Genomic DNA, 26138 nt, shown 5'->3' on the forward strand with positions numbered 1-26138 from the left:
GGGTGCTGTCCTGCTCTTCAGTGTTGCTGAGTAAGTGGCAGTGAGCCGTGGCAGCTGTGCACGTCACTGGTCATTTAAATGTAACTCATGGACCCCTACAGAATGATTGCGGTAACGGGTTGATTGGTCTGCTAACTGTGTCTGCTGAAATAAGGTGCTGTCTCATTCATAGACATTAACGGCCACCCTGATTTCTCTCACAAGGTTAAAAAGCTGAAAAGAGAACTCTCCCAAATGAAGCAGGAGCTTCTCTATAAGCAACAAGGCTTTGAAACGCTGCAACAGTGAGTATTAAAATACTAAAATTGACTTTACAGCAAACCAAAGCTCCCTAATAAAAAAAATAGATATACCAATTACATAAGGCATTTCTCAAAGAAACATAGAAAGTAAAAGGCTTAAAGCTCTCTGCTGTAAGTCCCAAAGCAATCAACTTAAAAAAAATACTTGGAAAAAAAAATCTATACACTTTGAAAAGGTCTGAACTTCTTCCTATCATTGAAGATGAGCCAAAGAAAACCAGAGTGAAAATTTTACCGTTGTATCCTGGACCAGTGCCGGCCTTCTCACGATTGTGGTATAGGGCTGCCTTGAAGGCTGAACTGGGCGGCCTGTGCTGGGAGGGTTCTGAGCTGTCCCAGGATTCTGTCCACCTTTCTGTCTGTCCCAGAGACCATGTGTTGTCCAGCCTGATCCATGACAGGCTGAGTCAGGGCAGCTGAGCTCTGCAAAGGCCTGCTGTGATGGTGGGCTGCTGGGGCAGCTTCCAAGCCTATGGAAGCCCCTGTTTTCTCTCACAGATACCTCATGGACAAAAGGAAACCTGTGGTTTTCATAGCCATTTGACCACAGAGAGCACCAAAAGTGTCCTCTGAGACACTCGGCTGCTTTTCTGTCCTCTGCCTGGGCAGGGTGACTTCCTAGTGCTTTCCCTGGTCAAGTTTGCGTCCTTCCCAGCAGCTTCCTCAGCAGTGTGTTAGCAGTGCCAGGCTAACGCTGAATCTACCTCTCTGGAAAGTACCCGGCTGTGTCCCTTTTGCCTATGAAATCCTAGTCTGCCTTGTAAGGAAATCTGGTGCCATCCAAAGCCTTGCTGCACTAAGGCTCTGAGTATCACCGGTTTGCATGAGCCAATAGTTCTGCGTGCTGGATGGTGTCTTACGTCTTATGAAGCCTGCTCACTCCTCTTGGCCTGCAGTCAGACACATGGTTGTAGCCTCAGACATGTGATGCAGCCTTCTTGCTTCCTACAGTCAGAGCACTGACACTCTTCTAGATGTGTCCATTCTAGTGCTCCACAAATCAAGCGCAAGACTAAGCAAGTCTCAAGTGGCACCTACTGCAGTTTCTCACTAAGTCTCCTGTTTAGACTTGGAGCCTTCTTTCAGCTGGTTTCAGACTAGAGCAAACTAGACGTGTTAGTACTGGGTATCAGCATAAGCAGAGTTGTAGGCAGGAGATCACATACACTTTAAAGAGTGCCACAAAATATTTAGCCACACGTTAGACATTTTCAGACCCATGAAATTCTATCATGCCACCACCCATTGTTAAAGGTTAGGCAGGCTTGCTGTGTTTGTTGTGTCGATGTGACAATAATACTCAATTGTTTCAAGGCAGTGTGCTTGCAAACACTTTTCATAGGAATCTAAGGCATCTTTAAGACTTCGTCAGAAACATTCCATAAGAAAACAATAGACATTTGTATAGAAATCCAGGCTTTCTTGGGCTGCATTAGGAACAGAAAGATACACCATCTAAGGATGGAGACCTTAGATATGGGCGTAGACAGGACAAAGCTTTTTCCTTCTTCTGTTGTCACTGTGCTAAACCCTGGGAGGACTGGGGGAACCAGAGAGCAGACTTAAAAAATCCAATCCTCACTGCTAATTCTATGAAAGAGTCTGTCTGTCTGTCTATATACCTACCTTTCTACCTACCTGCCTACTACTACCTAACTACCTACCTGCTCACCTACTTTTTACTTACGTGACTGTGAAAGGCAGAATTGAGTAGGATCCCAGTGCAGGTTTCTGTAACTATGGTTTTCATTCACCATAGAGTGGGATTTCGTTATTTATTTGTTCCACCTTGAATTATAATGTGATTTATCCTTGAGATTTCGTTTTACTTGGTACAACAGTTCTATGCTGAATGAAAAATATCTTTCTGTCTATGTTTTTTAGTTTATGCCCTCAGATCTGACTGTGGTTTAAGCAGTAGTGTGGCTTGTGCCTAGGTGGATGCCAGGGTCACCCGGTGCCCCCTCCCCAAGTGGATACGATAGCAACTTAGCCAATCAAAAGCACACGTGATCCCAGGAAGATCTGGCTCTAAGGCACATTTTCTAAAATGCAAGTGAAAATCTCTCTCAGACGTAGAGTGAACCATTTAAAGTTTAAAAAAAAAAGCTCCTCCTCATCGAGAGGCAGAAAACTAAAACCACGCTGCTTCATTTTAAAAGCAGAGGGTGGCTAGGCCTATGGCTCTGTAACTACAGCCACCGAAAAATTAGTAAGGCATCGAACCATGTCCATGTCGTTATAGTCAGGTCAAGAGAGGGAGGAAGGGGAAGTAAGACCTGGAGAGGAAGGGAAAGCCATTAGAGATGAGGTACACAGAGGATGGGGTAGAGGGAGGGCTCCGACAACCGAAAAATCGCCGTCAACGTGCAAAACTCAGAAATGAAAGCTTATAGTCAACCCTAACTGCTTTCTGCATTAATGACGGACCGCATTTTCGAATTAAGGGCAGGCTTTACCTTTGCACTCAGGGGTCTCACAGGGAGGAGGAAACCACTCTGGCTTTGGACATGGCTCTGTCACATGTTAATGTTTGCATAAAGTCCCAGTTTGTCTCCAGTTTCTGTTTGCTTGCTTATAACTTTTAGAGTGCCTTGCTTGTAAATGCCCAGACAACATTTACAAATAGCATGTCTTTTACTCAGTGAGCCTTTGCCTGGACAAAACTGGTGTGTACAATTCCTGGAGGACCCTAAGATTGTTTTGATAAGTCCCTTCACAATAAGTGAATTCTAGATTTGTCCTTATAACATTCCTCAGCCATGGTCCACAGCTCTAGAACAGTCATTCAATTAGCTGTTCTGTGTGGCCTAAGAGTTCAGTGGGCAGATTTGCAGAAGCTTTCTGGCCTTAGTTCTTCATTTGGGAAAAGTAACAATGGGATCTCCAAGGCCCTGTTCCTACTGCAAGTATGTGCGTGCGTGCGTGCTTGCATGCGTGTGTGTGTGTGTGTGTGTCTGTGTGTCTGTGTGTCTGTGTGTGTGTGTGTTAGTCTGTGATTTTATTGTCTTTACTTCATTATCAAATGACCTTATAATCAAGTTTATTTTGTTAGGCTTTTAAAGGCTTAATTGCTTGTTCAGTAGCATAAAATATTTACTAAATTAGTACTCTGGGAAATGCGTTATCTACAGACTGTACTTGATTGGGTTAACTTTGTTTGGCAAAGTGATTAATATGGCATTGTGTTTTATTCAGATTTCACCTTTCATATTGCAAGTGCATATCAATTATTAAGTGGCTTAAACCAGATGAGCTCAGAGTCCATTTCTTCTGAATTAGTGCCTGCCATTTCTCTGGAGGGTCTGTTGCTAAGCCCTGCAGCAGGTCTGAGAGGCTGAGTGGAGCTGAAGGCTGGTGGAGCAGAGGCACTGTCCATAGGGAACCCTGGGCAGGATCATAACTGGAGAGAACAGAATGCAGAACAGCCAACACGTTCTTTAAAAGATGTAGACAGAGTGGTTGAGCCCTTCAGAATAAACAATTCTTCAAATCCTCCAGCCAGCAATAATAATGATGTGTAATAAGGACATCCAAGGGGACATGGGACAGAGCAACTCACTGCCGAGCCTTTGGCTCAGTGCACACTGGCACAGCAGACCATCTGCTCTCACCTGTCTTTCCTCATTCAGCAAGGCAAGACACTCCATCTCAGCTCATGGCTTTAGTAAATACTTTCCCTATATCTGACAGAAACGAGAGACCACATAATCCAAATACTGAGATTCAGCAGTCCAAACAAGCATTCGCTGAGTGCTTGCTGGAGGCGCCCAGGGCTGCCTGTGCTCCCCTGTCAACAGCTGTGGCGCTTCTGTCGCTAGAGTGTTTTCCCTGTGCCTGTGGTAAGGAGTCGGCTCAGCCAGCTCAGGAGCAGCCCAAAATGTATAGTGGATGGAAAAGTCGAGCCCAAGGGCAAGGGAGAACACTCAGTCTGTGTGGGGTTATGTGAGAGCAATTATGCCATGTCATTTGCTAAGTAGGGCACCCCAAAACTAGCGGCTCTTCTGCACTTGTCGTGTTTATTTCTTTTCCCTTGTCTCCTCCTCTCTTCACAGAATTGATGAAAAGATGTCTGGAGGTCAGAGTGGATATGAACTTAGTGAAGCCAAAGCCATCCTGACGGAACTGAAATCTATCAGAAAAGCAATCAGCTCAGGAGAAAAGGAAAAGCAAGATCTGATGCAGGTATGTCATGGGGCACCTGTGTCTGTCTGCTGGGGTCTGAGAAGCTCCCCACTCAGGCTGATCATGCCCACTGGACTGTTAGAGGCGCTGGGGAGCACGGGCAATGAGCTGGTTCCCAGCTTCTGGTGTCCTTTGTGAAGGCAGGGTTCTGGTGTCCTTTCTGACTGAGTAGAGCATGAGGAGGTGGAGCCTGGATGGAGAGCTTAGTTTCTTAGCACCTCCCCCCACTGAGTGCATTAGAAACTTCTTGTGTGATCTAGACTATCAGGGTTCCTCTAACAGTGGCCCCAGCCAGGGTACATGAGAGTGTATTGCCATCATCAATAGGTAATGGGTATGTCTCCTGGGGAGGGGGATGTTGGCCCAGCCAGGGAAGGTCACCCCAGGAAAGGTGCCAGTTGATTCCTCGTCCTCACTGCACGGCTTCCGCCTGCAGGTCTTACTCCTTAGATCATCCTCGTGCAGAGCAATGCAGCAGCAGGGTGGTGAGCTTTCCAGCGTCTGTGCCTGTCAGAGCCACGGCTGTGTCTTAACAACCTCACTCTCCCTTTCCAGTCCCCCGGTATTGTGAAGACCATGAGGAAATTGAGAGTTCATCGTGCTTTAGTCTGTGCCTTTGAGTAGCGGTCGAGCCAGCAATGATTCCCGCGTTCATAACAAAACCTTTCCATTTAAATGTCCAGCTTCTGCGTGCTAGTGTCCAGTTGTTTGCTGCATAAGAAAAATACTCTTATATCCATGTGGCTTTTCAGTTTTAGAATTTCAAAATAACTTGCAAGAAGTGATCTGATGGAAAAGGCAGTGGTGGCAAAGACAGATCCTTGGGAGTGTGGCTAGTGCCAGGGCCTCCCTGAGGGCCTTCCTCATGCATGGGGCCCCTAATCCACGTGGCATGGCCCTGCTTAGAGTTCAGGAACTATAGCATAGCAAATCTAGTAAGTTACTCAAATCACAGAGCCCGGAAGCAGTAACATGGGGGTGTAAGCCCAGCTAGCCTTGGTATGTGGTGTTTTATAAACAGATCTATCTGTACCCGCCTTAAACACACATGTAGCACATGCAGAATGTTACTCAACGTTTCCTTGTTGCCCACAGTTGTCCTGCTGACTAGATTGGTAATTTCTGAAACGCACACAGGAGTTTCTGTCATTGAAACCTGGACACAGTCACACTGGAGCCCGTAGTAGATCAAATTAGGACTGCACTCGTTTCTTCTGAGTGCTCTGGTCTTGTCTGCAGCTCCAGTTGAGTTCTTTTGGCTACTAAAGTACATATAATAATTAATTAGCAGTTGCTGAGATCAAAAATAGCATAGGAGGGAGATCAGATATTGGCTATCACTTTTAAACCTATTTGAGCACAGTAGCAAATATTTTACACAGAAATCCAGTATCACAATTATGTACAGCTAAAGATCAACACATAGCCATTCAACCAGTTCCACAGTAATAGTCTTCCTCTGCAGATTGGTGATAAGCTCCGAGTTATGTCCAGTGTCCTCTATTCCTTTTAAACATATCAGTCACAAGCTACCAAATTGATTAACTATGTCATCATCACAGTTAAGACAAAAATTACTGATCATTTGCATTCAAAGAGAAACAAGAGAGTTGCCCACATTCGCTGAAATATTTCTTTGTTCTTTTCTGTAATGGGTAACTTGAGGTGTCTCTGCAAGTTTTACCACATGCACATATGCATGTATGCTTGTTCTTGTGAAAGGAGAAATTTAAATATCGGATCTCAGGTATTCCCCTCCCTCCTTCCCTCCCTCCCGCCCTCCCTCCCGCTCTTCCTTCCTTCCTTCATTCAACATTATGTCCTTCTGTAGCCAAGCGAACTAGGACCTCCCATCCTCCTGTGCCTGAGACCGCAAATGTGCATGTCAGATCTACAGACCTCTTACAGCTGTTCTCCTAGTGTGGAAATCCTAACCATCAGGTTAAATATCCATCGCCTTATTAACAGTAATGGGTTTTTAGTTTCTGTTCTTAAACTTAGTGCTAATATAGGACTTTTAAAACAGCAGATTGCATTAGATTTTCCTTTTAGTATGTTGACTTGTACCTCCCTCTAGAGTTAACCCGGGGTGCTCAGCCTGGACAGCCATCAAGGGCACATACACTTGGGTCACACATCTTGCTATCAGCTATCAGTCACCTCCTCAGCCTGGGCAATGCAGTTGGCACATAGATGGACACAGATGGGGCCAGGCTACTATTTAACAACTTCTGGGCTTAGTTCTGTATTCTGTAATCTTAATGTAAACTGAGTCATCTCTTGAGTCTTGTCTAGATATAAAGTAGTATAAATGTAGCCCTTTCTAAATGGGAAGATGTCTTACTGTATATCTAAAATGAGAGATCACATTATAAATATTGAATGGCACCATAATTTCTATAATGTTACGTGAGTAGTTCTGTATTAGTCTGTTCTCTGTTATTATAGCAAAACACCTGAAGCTAGCTACTTTATAAAGAAAAGACTTGTTTCGCTTACAGAATCAGAGGCTGAAAAGCCCAAGAATGTGTGGCCCTATTATTTTCTTTTCAGACTTTTGTAAAGTCTTCATGTGACTGGTTGCACAATGACAGGATTGTACCTTGAAGAGATTGATGTCAAGACAGGAGCCAGAGCCATTGAACCCTGTGCTTTCTATACCAACGAGCTCTTTTGGGGAGAAACGGTGGTCTTTTCAGAGCTGTGTTAATATTGTGCTGGCCCCTCGTCTGCTACTGTCTGCCACGTCTGAGCACCATCACACTGAGAATGTGGGAATGCACACGAACATTCAGACCATAGAAGATCCCTACTGAAAGAGGGGCCACTTAAGACGTGTTCAATAATAAGAATTGAACACACTGTGTTACATTTGAGGCCAAGGCTAGAGAGCCATGCGGCTGAGCTCTTGCTGCTCCTGTAGAGGAGCTGTGTGTGTCCATCCCAGCACCCCCCAGCACCGTCTCAGGCCATTCACACGTGCCTGTAACTCCACTTCCCAATCAGCAGCCACTTCCGGCCTCCATGGGCACTGGGGCACCCGAGACAGACACACTACACTGTGCACACACACACTACATAGATAGTAAATAAAGCAAAGCTAGTTTCTGTATCCGCAGAAGGGAGGCCATCTTCTGAATCTGCTTCACACACTTCCAAAATCCTGTGCTTGTGCAAAATATAAAGTCATTGTCTTCCTCAGGGCGGTTCCCTCCGTTTAGTGACACTGGAGATGAGCTGCCTGCTGCCTTTCTACTTAGGAGGTGCTGTGTGCTTTTTGACAGAGTCTGGCTAAACTGCAGGAGCGATTTCATTTGGATCAGAACATGGGCAGTTCCGAGCCGGATCTGAGATGTAGTCCTGTGAATTCTCACCTCTCTCTGTCCAGACAGACCCTTGATGCTGGGTCACAGACAAGCATTTCTGGAGATGTAAGTGATCAGAGGGCATTGGCTGCCCCATGCTGTCCTTGATGCCCCGAGGACAAGGGTGGGAGATGGTGGGAGGGTGGGTGTGGGGAATGGGGTAGGTGGTGTCGGGCTTGAGGGTCGGGGTTAGTAGTGACAGGATGGGGCTCCAGTGGACAGGAGCAAGTCACAGCCTCATCTTCGCCTGTGAAAGTGCCAAGTGCACACAATAGTTGGAGCGGCATTTACAGATAGATGCCACAGAAAAGTAGAAATACGTCCACACTTAACTTCTTGCTGACTCAGTTTACGGGGTGTGAATTGGAGTCAATTCACAGGAAAATCAGGGGAATAAGGAGGACATTTTAAAGCTAGCAACAGGGTGCTGGAGAGAGGCTCAGCTTTTAAGAGCCATTGTGTTCTGCCTGAGGCTCCCAGCACCCACATCAGGAAGCTTACAACTACCTCCAGCCCAGGGATCTGACACCCAGATTGGCCTGTGTAGATACCCGCACACAGGGCGCGCGCACACACACCTGCACACAGGACACACACCCATACACACGCACGCACGCACACACAGCCCTATGCATGGTGGGTTGGGTGTTTTTTTAGAGAAATTATTTTTATAAATTTGATGTTGATCAAGTATTTGTGAATTATAGCAGAGGTTTGAAAATATTTACTATGATCTAGATAATCATATCGCCCTCCCTCGTGAAAATCCATTTCTAAGCATTTACTCTAGTTTGGTTCCCAGCTGCGTTTACGGCTTTTAGATGTGTGCATGTGAGAAAGGGAGCAGGCGGCCGCTGACTGGAGGACTTTCCGTGTGAACGTTAGTTCCTGACATTCTTTAGTTTACATTTTGTTTAGTTATGAGTTAAATAATGGAAAATTTGGTAAAGAAATCAGTTCTATTTCATCAATTTCATTGACTTATATACCCTTCATAAACTCTCAGATACCAGACACATTTACCTGATATTTTTGTCTTGAATTTAATCTGTGGGGAAAGTGATGCTAAAGTCTTCACAAAACAGATGAGCCTGAGTTGAAGAAACCCTCCCCCTCCTGAGTAAGTGCCTTTTAACTGGGCTTCCCTGTTTCACAGCCATTTTCTTGAGCTTTTCAATTACTGGTGTCTCTTAAAAACAAAAGCAGTTCAGTTCATTCATTAGCACAGTTAATTGACTTTTTTCCTTCTGTTTTTACTAGATTGGGGTGCGAAGCAGATCAAATTTAGCTGAGAAGGTCAGACTGAGTCTCCAGTATGAAGAAGCCAAAAGAAGGTAAGGTCCTGGAGCCGCCCCCCTATGGTCCTGGGCTCAGAGGCTGTCTGTTTTCCAGGATTAAGTTCTGCTGCTGTGGTGACATGTGATAGACACATGGTCACTCCCTCCCCTTCTCACCAACCTGCCCTTGGTGCTTTAACCTGTGAAGGTGCTTCCAGCTCCCTCTTCCCTCCCTGCAAAGCTGGAAATTATGGAGAATTTTATTTTATTTTTACTTATGTATTGGGTTTTTAATACAGGGTTTCTCTGTGTAGCCCTGACTGCCCTGGAACTTGCTCTGTAGCCCAGGCTGGCCTCGAACTCAGAGCTGTCTCCCAAGCGCTGGGATTAAAGGCATGCACCACTATGCCCAGCTTGAATACGGAGTATTTAAGTAGAAATGTGGGGTTAAATGTTTCCACTCCCTTCTGAGAGAAAAGTTTTGAAATTGTATATTTCCAATTTAAAGGAAGATGATTGGTTCCTCAGATGAAACTCCCTGCAGCAGCCTGGCCCTGTGCCTCTACTGGAGACTTATCTCTGAGGAGCTTTGTCCCCAACGAAGGCTCCCTACTGCTTCCTGGAAGGAGGGTGCTGCTTCTCTGATTCCTCAACAGGCCAGGGAAAGAGGAAGGACTCTCAGCAGCTCCCACACACCCTCGTGCTCCTGTCTTGTTAATTCCCTGACTCTGCTAGGGAGTCACACTGCCCTGATATAAGCAGGTGATACTCAGATCGGTTCCTAACCATAGCACACCCCCACTTGGTTCTGAGGGGGAGGGCATTCTGATAACATTGATTTATTATTCTTCTACGAGCAAACATCGATTCATCATGTGGGAGACATTAGGAGCTGCTACGTCATCACCACACAGGAGAGCAAGGGCTTTATCTTGTTCTTCCTCTCAAAGTGCTGTGTCTCCTCCCATCAGGAGGACCATCTCCCGTTCAGATGCGTCCACTGTTCCTAGAGACATGGACGTATAAACTAATTGACCGTAGGTCATAGAGGTTATCTGGCTCTTGAAGAGTGAAATGGATATTACTACAATATTTGCCTCTGTGTCAGCCAGTGTTTCAAACAGTACTTGGCTCTTCAATTTACTGAACAGAAACCCAGGCTTCATTCCACAAATGATTAACCACATGACCTTGGAACAAGTCCCTTGGTCATTCTGAGCAGCATTTAACTCAGTGAAGTTTAATGTCCTTAAACTTCCCCTGACAGATTTTTAATGTCTTGAGGGTAGGAACGTTTTTATATTATGTTATCTCCTTTCCAGGAATGGAACTGGGGGTTTGCCTTCAGTAGGTTTTGAGGGCTGATCTTTGGTGTGGAGGGCTGGTGACATGACATCTCCTGCACTGGGTGGCACGGTCAAGGGCTCTGGCTGTGAGCAGTCCTACCCGCCAACATGTGCATTCCTCGGCTGGGCCGTGAACAAAGCCCAAGATGTATGCTGGGTTTCTGAAGGCCAGTGGCCACAACCCAGAGTTAAAGTACACCAGGCCTTGCACCGTGGCCTCTCATGGACTTGACCTTGTTGCCTTTCAGTCACCTTGAGTGACCTGTAGAGTAACTGGCTGTAACACTCGGTTCCCTCCAGAACTTAGGTAACATTTCCCTTCCTCGTTCCCGTTCCCGGAAGTCGCTCCTCACCCTCCCCGACGGATATATGGGCACTTTCAAAATAAAGCCCAGTGTCTGCCTACTCACGGGCCCTTGAGTAACAGACACCTTGCTTCTCTCTACTTACTGTGTTCTTGCTCCCAGCTCTAATGGCTGCTTTGATGACATCAGCATTTAGCTTATTACTTCTCCACCACGTGGCTGCACTGGTGTCATTTGGAATTGCTTTTAGGGTTCCTGGGGGTGCCGACCCACGAGGGATTTGCATATGTAGGAAATGCATTTCCCTCCTCGATTCTTAACAAGGGGGGAGGTGACTTGTTCTCCCTGAACCCGTTTTCTGCTGCAGCTTTCCTTTCATGTGCTCAGTGAAGCTAATAATATCATGCTTATTTAGCAATTTGATGATTAATTTTGCAGTGCATTGAGACAGTTGTTTATGGTTTCATGGTTAGAACTGAAGAATAGCTGATGTTATATCTATTGTAAGCACAGACAGTGGGAGGACAGAGAAGCAGACGCTGCATGTGTACCATCCAAGATGGCGTTTGTTGTCCTATAAAACCGCAGTAAGAGACTCATGGCTCACGGGTGCAGCCCTACTTGTCAGCTTTGTTTCCGGTGTTGTTCTTCATAATAGTTCTGTCTCTTCTGTATAGTTTCTCCAAAATAGGGAGAACAAATCCCCTTTCTGTTCTTCGTGGCATATGCTGCCTAGTAGCCCAGGCAGCTATCCGTGGTTTATGGAAGACACGGATGTCTGTGTCAGTGCCAGCTGTGACCATTGGTCATCTGGGTCTTGCACCTTCTGGCCAAAAGCGTTCGTCTTGTGTGAAGTCCTGATGGCCTTCACAGTGCAGCAGGGCAAGGCGCTCAATCCCAGAGCTCAGCGTTTGGGCGGAGTTGGTAGTTCTGTAAACTCGACCATCTACGGCTGGACTCAGACACAAGAAAGCTGGGGGTTGGCAGAGCTGTGACTCAGGAGGCTCTGCTGTGGCACCTTCCCTGTCTTCCTCTGTCCATTCCTCCTCCACTCTGTGGTTGCCACAGCAGCCACCTTTGCTTCCCTGGTTAAGGTCCACTGTGCCTGCTCTGTGCAGCCAGACAACCAGCAGGGGAGCAGAGGTTGGAAGCCATAACCCCCAAGACAGCACAAGATTACTCTGTAATTAATGCTAACCATGCAGAGGCCTGTGGAGGGGAGATTTCCCAGTGTGAGGCCTGAGGAAAGGGGGCTGGGAGGACCCATTATCCTTGGTGATGTGAAACCTTAATGAACTGATTTTGCTTTAGTCTGAGTTGACCAAAGCCCCACTCAGTCTTCCTTCTGTGATCTAGCAAGACTCCAGTTTCTACCCAGCTCTGGGAAGGACCATTTGTCTGGGGGATGGAGGCTTTACCCAGAAGACTCTAACTTTCAGCAGTAGCATTTTGGGGGCCCCTAGCATGTTGGTGTGCTTCAGCCTGTAGGTACCCCTCCCATCACGACACCACACTCCCATCCGGGATGCCCGCCTGTGGCACCTGCTTTAGATGCCTATGTCCACCTGATGTGGAGTGTGTGGCTGTCACACGCGCTACGTCTCAGGGAGTGCATGGATTGCAGTTGTGCCCAGACAGGCCTAGGCTTGGAGTCTCCTTTCGCAGGAGTCTTGAACACTTGTATCTTCTCTGTCTTTTAGCATGGCTAACTTGAAAATTGAACTGTCAAAGTTGGATGGTGAGGCCTGGCCTGGGGCTCTGGATGTGGAGAAGGAGAAGTTGATGCTGATTAATGAAAAAGAAGAGCTTCTGAAGGAGCTGCAGTTCATCACACCCCAGAAACGCACACAAGACGAGCTGGAGCGCCTGGAAGCAGAACGCCAGCGCCTGGAGGAGGAGCTGGTGGCTGCTCGGGGCTTGCCGAGCAGGGCGCTGGCTGAGAGGTTCGTTTCTTCTGGGAACACGGTGACTTGGACCTGTGGTTGTGTCTTACTGGTGACATATCTCCAGGTTTGGGACTCTAAATAGCTTTTGTTGTTAGTAGACTCAGAAACAAAGCAAGAGAAATGTCTTTGTAGAGCAGTGAAGCACACCCCTCCTGTGCCCCAAGTATAGGTCCCTCTGTGTCTGTTAGGAATGTGAAAGGCTCGTGACAGATGAGGAATAACTAAGGAATGTTGACGTAAAGTCAGGAATGCAGTACAGCCTTGAGCAAGCCTGATAACAGGAGCTGAACCCTGCTGCGCTCTGATGAAGACAGCCTACACTGTTACGAAGTGATCCTTGCTGGCTGGTCTCCTCCTCTACTGACAAGAAGTCATATGTTCATTGCTTTTAATTTCATCAGGAAAGGAAAAGACAGCTTGCTCTCTTTGATATCCTAATCAGTCACAAGATGTTCCTTGTATGCGGCTTGTCAGTTGAAACCTGCTTCTGAAGCAGAAGCAATCACTCTGAGCAGTGTTTTGATTTTTCTGTGGGAAGGTGTGAGAGTTATTTATTCTAAAATATCCAGTCCTGCAGGCAGATGGGGAGATGCGAGTGTGTGTGCGTGTGCGTGTGTGTGTCCCTCAGATATGAGCACACCTGCAGCAGAGCCCCACGCCCGCATACTGCTGCTGTGTCAGGGTGCCTGTTTGGTGACAAACTGGCCTTTCAAGTCAGTGCCTGTCACAGAGAGCTCGAGAGGAGCAGTGTCTGCCCCAGAGCAAACCTGCGTGTGCTTCAGACCGGGAGATAAGTTCAAATGTCCATCCAGAACAGTTTCTCTTGCTTTTTAATCCTTACCTCTCAATAAATATCTAGATTTAAATGTCGAAATATTTTGAAAGTGTGGGAACAGTGGGACGGGGAGGGAAAAACTGCTATTCCTGATTAGGTCCTCACCTGTGAGCAATTTGAATTTAGCCGTTTAGAGGAGTTACATTGATGGAGACACCATATGGCTGTAGCATCCTGGTTTTAGGGAGCACAAGCAGGTCCCTAAGGCAAATCCTCTGATGACTGCACATGTTCAAATGAATTCTCACTGTTGCCTCATCCCTGCTTCTCGTCCCCCTCCCTTATTCTGCTTTCTCTGCCTAGTGCTGATCGGAGTTTTAGCTTAAGGTGTGAGGAAGGTCTGGGTATAAGCACCAACAAAGGAAGAAAAATTCCTGTTTTCGTTTGTATAACTTACATTTCCAGCAGAGATTATCAGTGGATGGAGTGAAACAGGCAGCCTCTGTGAGCTTCCCGTGAAAAATACTGGTGCATTTATGTTGTGCAGCTCTTACTATAATGCATGCACTGTCCCCTTGCTCTCCCAGGGGCTGGTTCCAGGACCCCTCCCTGACACCCAAGCCATAGTTGTCCTGTACATGTTGTGTAGTGTTAACAAAAAAATGTGGATGTCCTCTCGTGAGCTTGAACACTTTCTAGATTGCATAGGATTCCTAGCGAAATGCAGATGCTCAGGAAATAGCGGCATAGTGTGTAGCTTAGGGAATAAGGACGTGCGATCATGTGATCAGTACAAACTCGGGATCTTCCCTGAGCACCTTGATCCATGGTTGGTTGAGAACCAGGGCTATGGAGACTCCTGACCCTGGTGTTCATCTTACAAGCTAAGGCCGGTGCCTTCCTTGGCAGGTGAGTCTGCAAAGGCCTGCTCGGTCCTCCTTGGCTTTGCGCAGGGAGAGCGGGACATGTCCATCCTCCCAGCGTTTACAGGCATGGCGGGCACCATGCTTGTTGCTCTTGTTGGGGATGGCTGGTTCCTCAGGGCTTCTATACTGTGGTTGGCGCACACGTAGTGACGTCACATCTCTAGTGGTGGGTTGGAACTTATCAGAAGCAGAAGCTACGTAGCCCTTACATAAAATAATGATAATATTCAGTGAGAAGAAGCCAGGGGCTTTGTGCCATCTGGGGAGTAAACTGGAGAGTGGCAGGAAGGGATGTGGTTATCATGTGTGTAACGTGCTGACTTGCTGAGTCCTTCGGAAGTCAAGCCACTCCCATACGAAGTAAGTAAGTGCATAAAAATGTCCTTTCGGTGTCTGAGGGCAAGGGCAGATCCCCGTCAAGCCACTCTGATACGAAGTAAGTAAGTGCATAAAAATGTCCTTTAGGTGTGTGAGGGCAAGGGCAGATCCCCATCTCTGCTGTGGGAGAGGGGACTCAAGCCTTCCTGTGTGATCACTTAGCTCCATGGTTTTATTCTGTCTTGTTTTCTCATGGCCCCTCCTCCCACATGCTAAAGATCAAAGCCTTCTGCTGCAGCCGCCACTGGACCAGGTCTCCACTTCAGACAGATGCAGCACAGCAGGGCCTGGCTTTGGTTGCTAATGCTGCTGTTCTCTGTTCCTATTCAGTCTCTTTCTGCCTCTACCTCAGCACCAGAGGGAGACACGCGTCTGCTGCCTCCCGTGAGCTCACGACTCGGTTGTCCTGGTGCTGCACCCTCACACTTGGGAACTCTACACATTTATTATTGCTTTGCTCCCGTCCTGTCCGTGAACCTTGACTCAGAGACTTCCTCTCTGAGCTGCACGTCCTCAGTGGCAGAGCAGGCAAGTGGGACCCAGGAGCACCCTAGGAAGGAGAGTTCTCATAGCCTCCTCATTGAATATGTCATCAACACCAGAGTCTCTGTTTCTTGCTGCTGCCGCTGTGACCACCAAAGAAAGCTTCTTGCTGCCTTGCTCTGAGCTTTCCTGTTGTGGGTACCTCATTATTCCAGGACTGTGATCTCAAGACACTGAATCCTCAGCCGTCCTGTGTATCTGCTGCCAATGTGAAGCAGGCAGTGAGCCCACAGCAGTGGCTGAGATCTCCCTCTAGTGGTGACAAGGAGTATCTGCACAAGCCACATTCATCAGGGCAAAGGAGAGATTGTTCTCCCTTTCTCACCCCCTCCGTTCTTGTCACAGAGGACCTAGGTTCGATTCCCAGCACCCACATAGTGCCTATAACTCCAGTCCTGGGGCATCTGACACCCTCTTCTGTCCTCTGCAGGCAATGCATACATGTGGTACACAAACTTAGACAGAGGCAAACAGCCATATACTTAAAATAAAAATAAAAGTAAAAATAAACAAGGTAGAAAATGATCTCCAAAGATACCAGACATCAACCTCTGGCATACATACCACACACACACTCACACACTACACACACACTGCACATACCCCATACACACACTCACACACACCACACACACCGCACATACCCCCCCACATACCACCCTGCAAACACCACACACACTGCAAACACCACACATACAAACACACATACACACACCACACACACACACAAACACACATACACACATACCACACACCATACACCCTACAAACACACATATACACACACCATACACCCTGCACACACACACAAACACACAGTGCACATATTACACACACCATATACCCTACATACACACACACACACACACACACGCACATATACATAACACCACACACCATACACCATACGTCCTGCACGCGCGCGCACACACACACACACTCACTCACATGAGTACAAAAGTCAAGCAGCAGCAGTTTAGAGCCAGCCTGCAGGAGCTGGCACAGCATCACAGCCTGGAGAGAAATTAATACAACTCATATGTGTTACCTGTGTGTTCTTGTAAAAATATAAAAAATAAAATGCTGTCTTTTACCCACTCTAGGTGTGGCACCGTAGTGCCCCAAGATATCTGCTGGATATCTTAGTTCTCAGTCAGCAAAGCCTCTCATCTGCTCTGCTCCATCCCATATCACACTGCCGAAGGCCTGTCTCTGAGCTGGCAGCCATCTCTCTACCTATGTGGTTCCCAAGGCAGGTTTCCATGCCAGAAACACACATCCCAACTCTGTGGCAGCCCAGTGTCTCTAGACAACACACGCTTTCTTACACACAACACAATAACCTTTAACCTAATTGATAAGATATAATTACCCACCTAAACATACATAGCCCTGTGCACATCCACCCCTTAAGAACATTAGTAACAACCTGTAAAGGTGCAGCGTGGACTCTTTAACGTCAGCCTCCGTGCTGTCTCCTGGCTACTCTCTCCTCCTCCTCTTCTGTTCCAGTCTCCTCTTCCTTCACACTTTTCTCCCGCCCATCTTCCTTCTCGTCCAGTGACAGGCCTCCTCCTATCTTGTACCTGCCTTACCTGTGACATCATCCCACACTTATTAATAAAACTGATTTGTAGTATGTGTTTTGGCAGTGTTTGGGGCTTTCCTCAGTCCTTTGTGTCTTCTGACTGTTAATTTTTCTTCCTGATTGAATAGATTTGTTTAAGAGATTTCAAAAAGTAGACTGTTCTTTAAAATGCAGTTGAAAAAATTGTAAAAGAATTGATCATGCCGGTGTTATAGAAAATGGCAAGAATTACTTTTTAATTATAACACATAATAGAAATTATGTTGTAGACACGTCCAAGGAATAGGTACCTATAAATAAAATGAAATTGGGGAGATTTTATTTTTTCTTCAAAGCAGTATGGCTAGTTGTGTATATCACAACTTTGCAGAGCTGTGAGCGAGTGGACTGTCCTGTGGTCCGTAGGGCACTTTCCCACACCTTGGTCCTTGATCCCTTTAACTGCCTTATCTGCTGCACACAGCAGGATCCTAGTCACCGTTCACAGGCAAGGAAGGTGAGCCAGTGGCTTGCCAGAGGATCCTGGGCTCACAAGCTCTGTATCCCAGACCAGGGCCAGGGCACCGCCTTCCTTGGATGGCGTCTCAAGTCCCCGGCTGATGTAGCTTGTGCATTTTCCTTGGATTCCTGACCTGTTTTGAAACAGAATTTTTTTGTTTTAAGATAAAATTCTACAGCGCTCTTACCTGTATGATGATCTGGTCCGGGTGATAAGACAGGATTGGGCTGGGAAGGCCCCTTCATGTTGAAACTGAAATGGCCAGCTCAGCCCACAGCAGCAGCTGAGCCATCTCTCTCAGCTGTTAAAGCTCCCAGGAAGTTAGCAAGGCCTTCTTCCTCCTTAGCGCTATTTTACAGCCATACTCTATCAATTCAGTCACCTTTTGCATTTCCTTATTATTGCTACCCAATGCTTTCTCAACAGGAAGCCAGCCTACAGTCCCGTAAGATCCCCAGGTCTTTGCTTAGGCTGTTGCTGTGCTCAGTGTGGGCTGCTGGACCTCCTTGCCATTTCTCCCTGACTGGGGCCAAATCCTTTACTGAGGAAAGTTCACACTGCCAGCATTTAAAGTTTTCCAAGCTCTGGACTGGACATAACCCCCACTTCATTTGTCATGGCTGTGAAGTTTTGCTCCGTCTCTCTTGGTTATTCTGTCTTCTCTTTACCAAGGCCAAGCTGACAGCCCCCCTTCTTACACATGATTCTGGGATACTGAGGTTTTCTGTTGTTTAGTTTGGGTTTCCACACTATCATTTGAAAATTAATTTCTTTATTTTTATTTTTCCTAGATTGAAATTGGAAGAGAAAAGAAAAGAGCTGCTACAGAAACTTGAAGAAACTACTAAATTAACTACTTACCTGTATTCACAACTTAAAAGGTAAGCCTGTCATGTTCTTCAAGGGAAATGTTTTCCACAGCATTCAGGCATGTCCTGGGTCCTCTTTAGTTGGCTTTTAGCTTCTTAAAAGTAAATAAGTTATGCCCACTCAATTAATGTTTGAATTACCAAATTTAGAAATACATTTTCCCTCTAACCTCCATATTTATGTTTCGAATGTATTTTTGAAATATCCTGCAGAAAGATGGCTTGCTTTATCTGTCGTATCTATGCCGCTACCCACCTGTTACTCAGGAACTGGGAGATCCTCAGTGAAACCACTGCTGTGACTCTTACACGGGAGTCTCTCTTAGCGTGTCACCCTCACACTCCCGGCCTCTACCTGTGCCCTTTCTCTCTAGCCACAGAAGCGACACTGACTAAGAATGAAGTTGCTGTGGGTAGGCTCTGCAAGTTGGTTTACAAATAGGCATTCGATGTGGGCTTTTATTTAAATTTTACAAAAGCACATCATGGACAGTGGGAACAATGATTTTACTGTGCAGCCCTGCCTTGGCCTGAATTTGATATGGAGACCAGGCCTAACTTAAACTCACAGAAGTCCACCTGTCTCTGCATCCTGGGGGTTGGGATTAAAGGAGCATGCCACTTTACCCACCTGTATTATGAAATTCTTTAAAATGGTTATTTACTTATACATGCATGCATGTATGTATGTCTGCATGCATGCATGCATGCATGCATGTAGTTTTGAGACAGACTCTCTGTGTAGCCCTGGCTGTCCTGGAGCTGGCTATGTAGACTAGGCTGGCCTTGAACTCAGATCCTCTGCCTCTTCTCTAAAGTTCTAGGATTAAAGGCGTGTGTCACCACTCCTGGCAGCCGTGTGCCATGTATCATTTAGAAAGACCAGCGTTGCTAAGGTGTACGTGGGGGCCATGTTGGTGACAGTAATGAGTGGGTAGGGGAAGTCTTTGTTCCCTCAGTGAGTCCCTGCCCAGGGCAGTAGGATTGACACTTGGGCTCTTTCCATTCCCTTCCTGAATCTGAAGGAACCGGTGGGGATGTGGTTGTTGGTATGCAGTGCAGGGTTTACAGTGTGCTGCTCTCCTGTTTCCAGCCTCTCGTCCAGCACACTGTCCATGTCATCTGGGAGCAGTCTGGGGTCGCTGGCCTCCAGCCGGGGCTCTCTGAACACCTCCAGCAGAGGCTCACTCAACTCCCTCAGTTCCAGTGACCTCTATTACAGCAGCCAGGGCGACCAGATGGACACAGATTATCAGTACAAACTGGACTTCCTTCTTCAAGAGAAGGGTGGCTACATTCCTTCCGGACCTATCACCACCATCCACGAAAATGAGGTGGTCAAGTCCCCCAGCCAGCCCGGCCAGAGTGGGCTCTGTGGGTTGGGAGTTGCAGCCACCAGCCATACTCCCCCACTGACGGAGGCCTCTAAGTCGGTGACGTCCCTTTCCTCCAGGTCCTCTCTCTCCTCCTTGTCTCCTCCTGGCTCTCCTCTGGTCTTGGACAGCACATTTCCAGGGTCTTCTCATGACACCTCTCCGCACCAGTTCACTGCTGACTTGGAAGACTGTGAGTTGAGTCGCCACTTTGCTGACATTGGCCTCGGTGAGAATCAGGTCTTGCTGGACTCAGACTCGGGAGGACCATCTCAGTCTCTCCTTGAGGATAAAGACCTTGATGAATGCACTGGAGGGCTGCTGTATGAAGGATCAGCAGGTAAATGCAGACCCTTCCTTTCCCACTGTCCCCTGAGCCATTGTAGGAAGGACTGTGCTACCTTTCTTCATGTAAAGAAAGTATATGGTTCTCCTCCCCTTTCTCCATGGTGCTCTTTACAGAGTATTTATTCTATACCTAGACTCTTGTCTCTGTCACATATAAATTACCGTTCCAGACGGGAATATACTTGGCTCAGTGGTACTGGGGTGTGGACCCCAGGGCCTTGCACATCTAGCCAACCTGTCTGTCCCTGAGGAGACGGTGCAGTGTGGGAAGCATGAACATCTGAATTCACATCCCCGTCATCAGCATAAAAGCCACTGCTGCAACTCACACCTGCACTCCCAGGCAGGGAGGCAGAGGTGGGGGCAGTCCCAGGGCTTCCTGGCCACAGCCAGATAGATCTGCTGAGCTCTGTCACATTCAGTGAGAGGCTCTGTCCCCAAAAGTAGGGTGGAGAGTTACTGAAGACACCCTGTGTCAACTGCCAGCGTAGACATACTAGCACCCATTTACAGACTCTGCACACAAACACATCCATGTGCACACTCAAAACATACTGCCTTCCTGTTCAGTAGACCAGCCATGGGTGGAGATGTGGTCCAGGGCGCCTCTGTTGGAGGTGGATGCCTATGATGCGTTTTGTGAGCATCACACTTCCACCTGGATCCCAGTTCAGAAATAGCAAAGGGACGAGAGTGTTCTTAAAATTGACCTGAAACAGACAAAAACAAAGTCAATTAGCATATTTGCTAATTAACACGAAGGTTCAGTGTTGAGCTTGCTCGGGGAATTGTATATAAACACAGGTTTTGGGTTGTGCCAGGCTCTCCTGCCCCGTTACTTAGCAGCTGCTGCTCCGTGTCCGGCGTTGCTCTGCCACCTGCTGGCGACTCTCCTAACTGCAGCTCCAGGAGGACGTGGGCAGAGCAGGGCCTTCCTCACAGTGCTGAGCCCCTTTCAGTGTTTACCCTTGCTTCCTCTGCATTATGGAAGCTCTCAGTTCGTGCCGTAGGTTTATAAGAACCCCGTGTTCTGAGGATGGTCCATTCTATTGGTCTTGAAGCAAGCGAACTCTGCTCCTGCCAGGAAGTCCTGTTCTGTCAGCATGTGCCAGGGTGTCCCCTTATGCAGAGAGGACAACCTCGGTAGAACCCAGTCCTTGCTGTTTTAAGAAGATTTTTTCCCTTTGTATACACAAGTGTAGGAATCCTACGTATTAATTGATTGACCAGTTGCGATCTTTAAAGATGAATACAGCTTGATCTAGGGTTTTCTGACCCTGACTGCTGGTGTTCTGTGTTCTCATCAGTGGCCTGAGGCGGGGCTGGAGTGGATTAAACCTTTGTATGGTTTGTATGCCCTCTCTCAGAGAGGTCCCAACATTGCGGGTTAAATACCACACCTTGCACATAAACACGTGGGAGATGCAGCCACACTGTGCTGCCCCCCTGTGGCCTGAGTGAGAAGTGCGGTGGAGCAGGCATACCTGTGCTCTTTGCTGGACCCCAAGGCTGTTTTGGTGCAATCCTGTCTTCTAGACCCGTTCGTTCCTCCTCTCACAGTGGCCCCCACAGAATTCGAGAGGGTTAACCCCCAGGGAGCCTGCCTGGTGCACACTCTCAGTGTGTGGACATCGGTTCGCCTGTGTGATAACCAGAGCTCATGCACAGGGGTGTGTAACACTCCACACAGCAGTGCGGGCTGGGGACAGCAGAGAAAGCCCAGCGCTTTTGGATGTGCCGGTTTTCTTGCTTTTTTTGCCTTTCAGGCCTTCCTTGACACTCCGTGAGCATCTTCAGCTGATTTTGCCCTTTATATAGTTGGAGTATTCTCTGGTCAGCATTTCTCAATATCCTGTCAACATGGAGAATGCCCAGAATGGGGGAGAGTCCCGAAAACTTCAGCCCAAGGTCCATCACATGATCCTGAGTTCCCAGTTCCCAGTTGACCCACTGCCTTGGTCCTAATGCTTGATTCGATGCTTTGTTGATGACTCTGTTGCTTGAGACGGTGACTGGGGGACGTTCCCATAAGACTTCTTTTTTTTTAAAAAAGCAACCTTGTAAATGTTACACAGCACTCTTGTTTGGAAGGCACCCTAGGCCTGGTGTTGTGTGGCAGCGTGCTTGCCTAGGACATCTGACGCCCCGGGTTTCATGCTGTACCCCAAGACTTGAAAAATGCACAGGAGGACCCTGTTTGCAGTGAGCTTTCAACTTCTGGTCTGAAAACAGCAGAAGGCATGCTTTCTAAGCATCCGGGCTAACTGTTCAGGGCCAATGCTCGTTCTGTTCAAGGAGCGTCATCCCACCTCTTAAAGGCAAAGGGCGCTTGCTCGGAAGGACACTGCTTCTGAGGCCCCACAGTGAGGCGGAGCCGAGTTTTAGCCAGGTTGCTTCTCTGCACCAGTCCCTGCCGGATGACAGAAACCAAGGTGGAATAACTATGAAGCCTTCCCACAGTTGGTCTCTGTCATTGTCAAAGTCAGTTCTGTTTGCCATGGTTATTCCTGAGGGTAATCAATAAATCTTGTCGTCATCTTCAGCCCTCACACAGGGGGGTGGGCAAAGAGAAGGCACTTCATCATCAAGGCAAAAGCATTCCCCACTGCAGAAATAAAAGAGAGAATGCAGCAATCAATCCTGTAATCTGAAGCCTTAAAACTTAAACATCTTAACCGGATGTAAAGTCACGACTCAGAGGGGGGCCGAAATGCATACCAAGACCGCTCCTCGCTCACTCACTGCAGGATGAAAGACCTCCGAGGGCTTGCAGCTTATTACAGTACAGAGCGAGCTTTAAATGAGTGCTCCTTGCTCCCTGCTGGATGCTGGTGTATGAATATGAGTTAGAGATAAAAGCTAAGTGGTAGCTGGAGATTCAGTAGCACACAGAAAAGTTGGTTTTTTTTTTTTTAGTGATATTATTAGCTGGTGAGAAGTGCTGTAAGTCAGAGGTGTTTTCTCTTTAATTTCTGATAGAAGAGTAACGTAGATGGAGCAGACTGTGTAGAGAGAAGCGGGAGCAAACTCTTTAGTAGCTGGAGTTCCTCAGTACAAACAGTCCCTGTGTTTGATGGGACCATGTGCTTGCTTAGCCGGAGTTTGTAGTGGCTCACGGAAGCCTGAAGGAAGAAGCTGGGGACAATGCAAATTATGTATCCCGGCCTTGAAATTAGGGCAGGGACCTGTGAGATGGGCCAGTGGGTTAAGGCAGTTGCATCCAAGACTGGCAGCCTGGGTTTCTTCCCCAGGACCCACGTGATGGAAGGAGAGACGGTCCTTCAAGTTGTCCTCTGACCTCCACATGTGCATCATACACACGATGCACACGCTCCCTTAAATAGATAAACCTGCTTTTATCAGTCTGATGGGGGTCGGCTCTGAGAGCAGGCACGGCGGTTAAGAGCAGCTGATGTTCTTGCAAAGAACTGGAATTCAGTTCCCAGGACCCAGGTAGTGGCTCACAACTGCCTGTAACGCCAGACCTGGGGATCCACTGCCATCTCCTGGCCTCTGTCGGTACTGCATGAACATGGTGTATTTCTATAAATGCTGGCAAAGCACTCAATGCTCATAAAATACATCTTTTTAAAATAATTCTTTAGACAAAAGCAAAAACAGTTTTTTCCCAAGTAACCCTATGAATCACAGATTTCTCTCATCCCATCTGTGAATATGGGAAATAATATTCTTGTCTTTAAGAAGGAAATTGTACTTCGGGTGTCTATGGTGTGAGTGTTTTATACTTTTCCCAACAAGAAACTAATGATGGCATCATTTTCTCCACCTTAGATGTGGAAAAGTCGTTACCCAAAAGAAGAGGACTTCATCTTCGAGGAGACAAGACTGCTCGTGTGTCCGCAGCGGCCTCTGATGAGTCTGTGGCTGGAGACAGTGGGGTCTACGAAGCTTCTGTGAAGCAGTAAGGAACCGGCAGGGGCACATTCAGTCCCTGCATGCGTCAGCTAGGCTGGTGCACGCTGTATGGTGACTCGGTCCCCTGCATACACTGTAAGGTGAAGCGGTCCCTGCCAGCCGTAGAAATGTCGAGCAGACTGGTGTAGGATTGGCAGCTGACCTGGTGCTGGGCCAATGCGTGTTGGCACATGGAATGCCTTGTGAACGTGTCTGAAATCCTCTAAGATAGTGGCCTCTTGGGCTTAGGAATTCCAGACATTTAAATGTGTTCCCTGAGCTTAGAGTCAGGCCTGATTCCTGTCCAAATCAGTAGCATCCACGAGAATGGAAGGCAAAGAGTAGCCAGTCAGTGTCCCTGTGAACTGACCGTCCACCTGCTCCTGCTTCTAGGCCTGGCGAGATTGAAGACATTCCCTACAGGGAAGAGGATGTCACCATTGTGGAGACTGCACAGGTGCAGATAGGACTCAGGTAACATAGGAGGGTGAGGGGAGCTGCCGGGCCCTGGTTCTTCTCTGTTCCTCTGTTTCAGTCTGTGTCTCTTTTGACAGATACGATACAAAGAGTTCAAGTTTCATGGTGATTATAGCACAACTCCGAAACCTGCATGCCTTCTCGATACCTCATTCTTCAAAGGTGTAAGTAACGTCAGTACAGGAAACAGTGCGGACTCAAAGTGTCCTGCAGGGATTCTGCTTGGGATCAAACAGCTCGTCGGAATGGAAGATATGGGGACCAGGGTGGGCAGCTGAAGAGACCGTTAGTGGGTAGGAATTCCCGATTCTCTTCCAGGGCTCCCACATTTGTTTCCCTAGCACTCTCATAGGACAGCACCTATAACCACCTGCAACTAAGGCTGTGGGGGTCTAACACCCTCTCCGACCTCTGCGATGCCTGCACATGGACACTCGCAGATACACAAATTAAAAATGAAAAAGATCTTTTTTAAAAAATGAAGTTATGGGGAGACGCAGATAGATGATTGTGTGTGGCCCACCAGTAGGCACAGATGAAGCAGAACACGTGAGGAAAGCAGAGTTAGGTCCTGTTCAGAGGATTGCCACTGAGGTTAGGAACCAACACTTCATGGTCCCTTCTTCATCCACAGACCATGTCGGGACCTGATTGCTGGGAATCTGATTTTCATTTCTGTTATTGGATAGTAGCCACTACTATTGGTTTGGAAACACTTTTTCCTGATGTCATACATGAATATGCAGTGGCTAAATGTGATGTCATACATGAGTATGCAGTGGTTAAGTGTGATGTCATACATGAGTATGCAGTGGTTAAGTGTGATGTCATACATGAGTATGCAGTGGTTAAGTGTGATGTCGTCATGCATGAGTATGCAGTGGTTAAGTGTGATGTCGTCATGCATGAGTATGCAGTGGTTAAGTGTGATGTCATACATGAGTATGCAGTAGCTAAGTGTGATGTCATACATGAGTATGCAGTGGTTAAGTGTGATGTCGTCATGCATGAGTATGCAGTAGCTAAGTGTGATGTCATACATGAGTATGCAGTGGTTAAGTGTGATGTCGTCATGCATGAGTATGCAGTGGTTAAGTGTGATGTCATACATGAGTATGCAGTAGCTAAGTGTGATGTCATACATGAGTATGCAGTGGTTAAGTGTGATGTCGTCATGCATGAGTATGCAGTGACTAAGTGTGATGTCATACATGAGTATGCAGTGGTTAAGTGTGATGTCATACATGAGTATGCAGTAGCTAAGTGTGATGTCATACACGAGTATGCAGTGGTTAAGTGTGATGTCATACATGAGTATGCAGTTGTTAAGTGTGATGTCATACATGAGTATGCAGTAGCTAAGTGTGATGTCATACATGAGTATGCAGTAGCTAAGTGTGATGTCATACATGAGTATGCAGTGGTTAAGTGTGATGTCATACATGAGTATGCAGTGGTTAAGTGTGATGTCATACATGAGTATGCAGTAGCTAAGTGTGATGTCATACATGAGTATGCAGTGGTTAAGTGTGATGTCGTCATGCATGAGTATGCAGTAGCTAAGTGTGATGTCATACATGAGTATGCAGTGGTTAAGTGTGATGTCATACATGAGTATGCAGTAGCTAAGTGTGATGTCATACATGAGTATGCAGTGGTTAAGTGTGATGTCGTCATGCATGAGTATGCAGTGACTAAGTGTGATGTCATACATGAGTATG

At 47.1% G+C, this 26138-nt stretch overlaps 2 protein-coding genes across 1 annotated transcript in view; both read left to right on the forward strand.

Moving 5' to 3' along the window:
- Positions 1 to 26138, forward strand: part of Erich1 (glutamate-rich 1) — a gene marked incomplete at its 5' end in the record, with an annotated part of 52793804 nt that overhangs the window by 21592448 nt on the left and 31175218 nt on the right.
- The window catches only part of Wwc2 (WW and C2 domain containing 2), a 164197-nt gene that overhangs the window by 103541 nt on the left and 34518 nt on the right, over positions 1 to 26138 (forward strand). The window contains 10 exon segments of the mRNA NM_001109111.1: positions 205 to 284; positions 4358 to 4487; positions 7772 to 7918; positions 9113 to 9186; positions 12481 to 12723; positions 18227 to 18316; positions 19398 to 20017; positions 23818 to 23947; positions 24334 to 24414; positions 24495 to 24581. Of these exon segments, the coding sequence (NP_001102581.1) occupies positions 205 to 284; positions 4358 to 4487; positions 7772 to 7918; positions 9113 to 9186; positions 12481 to 12723; positions 18227 to 18316; positions 19398 to 20017; positions 23818 to 23947; positions 24334 to 24414; positions 24495 to 24581 (1682 nt within the window).

The sequence above is a fragment of the Rattus norvegicus genome, chromosome 16 (genome assembly GCF_021556685.1).
Source record: "Rattus norvegicus strain SHRSP/BbbUtx chromosome 16, alternate assembly SHRSP_T2T, whole genome shotgun sequence".
Lineage (NCBI taxonomy): Eukaryota > Metazoa > Chordata > Mammalia > Rodentia > Muridae > Rattus > Rattus norvegicus.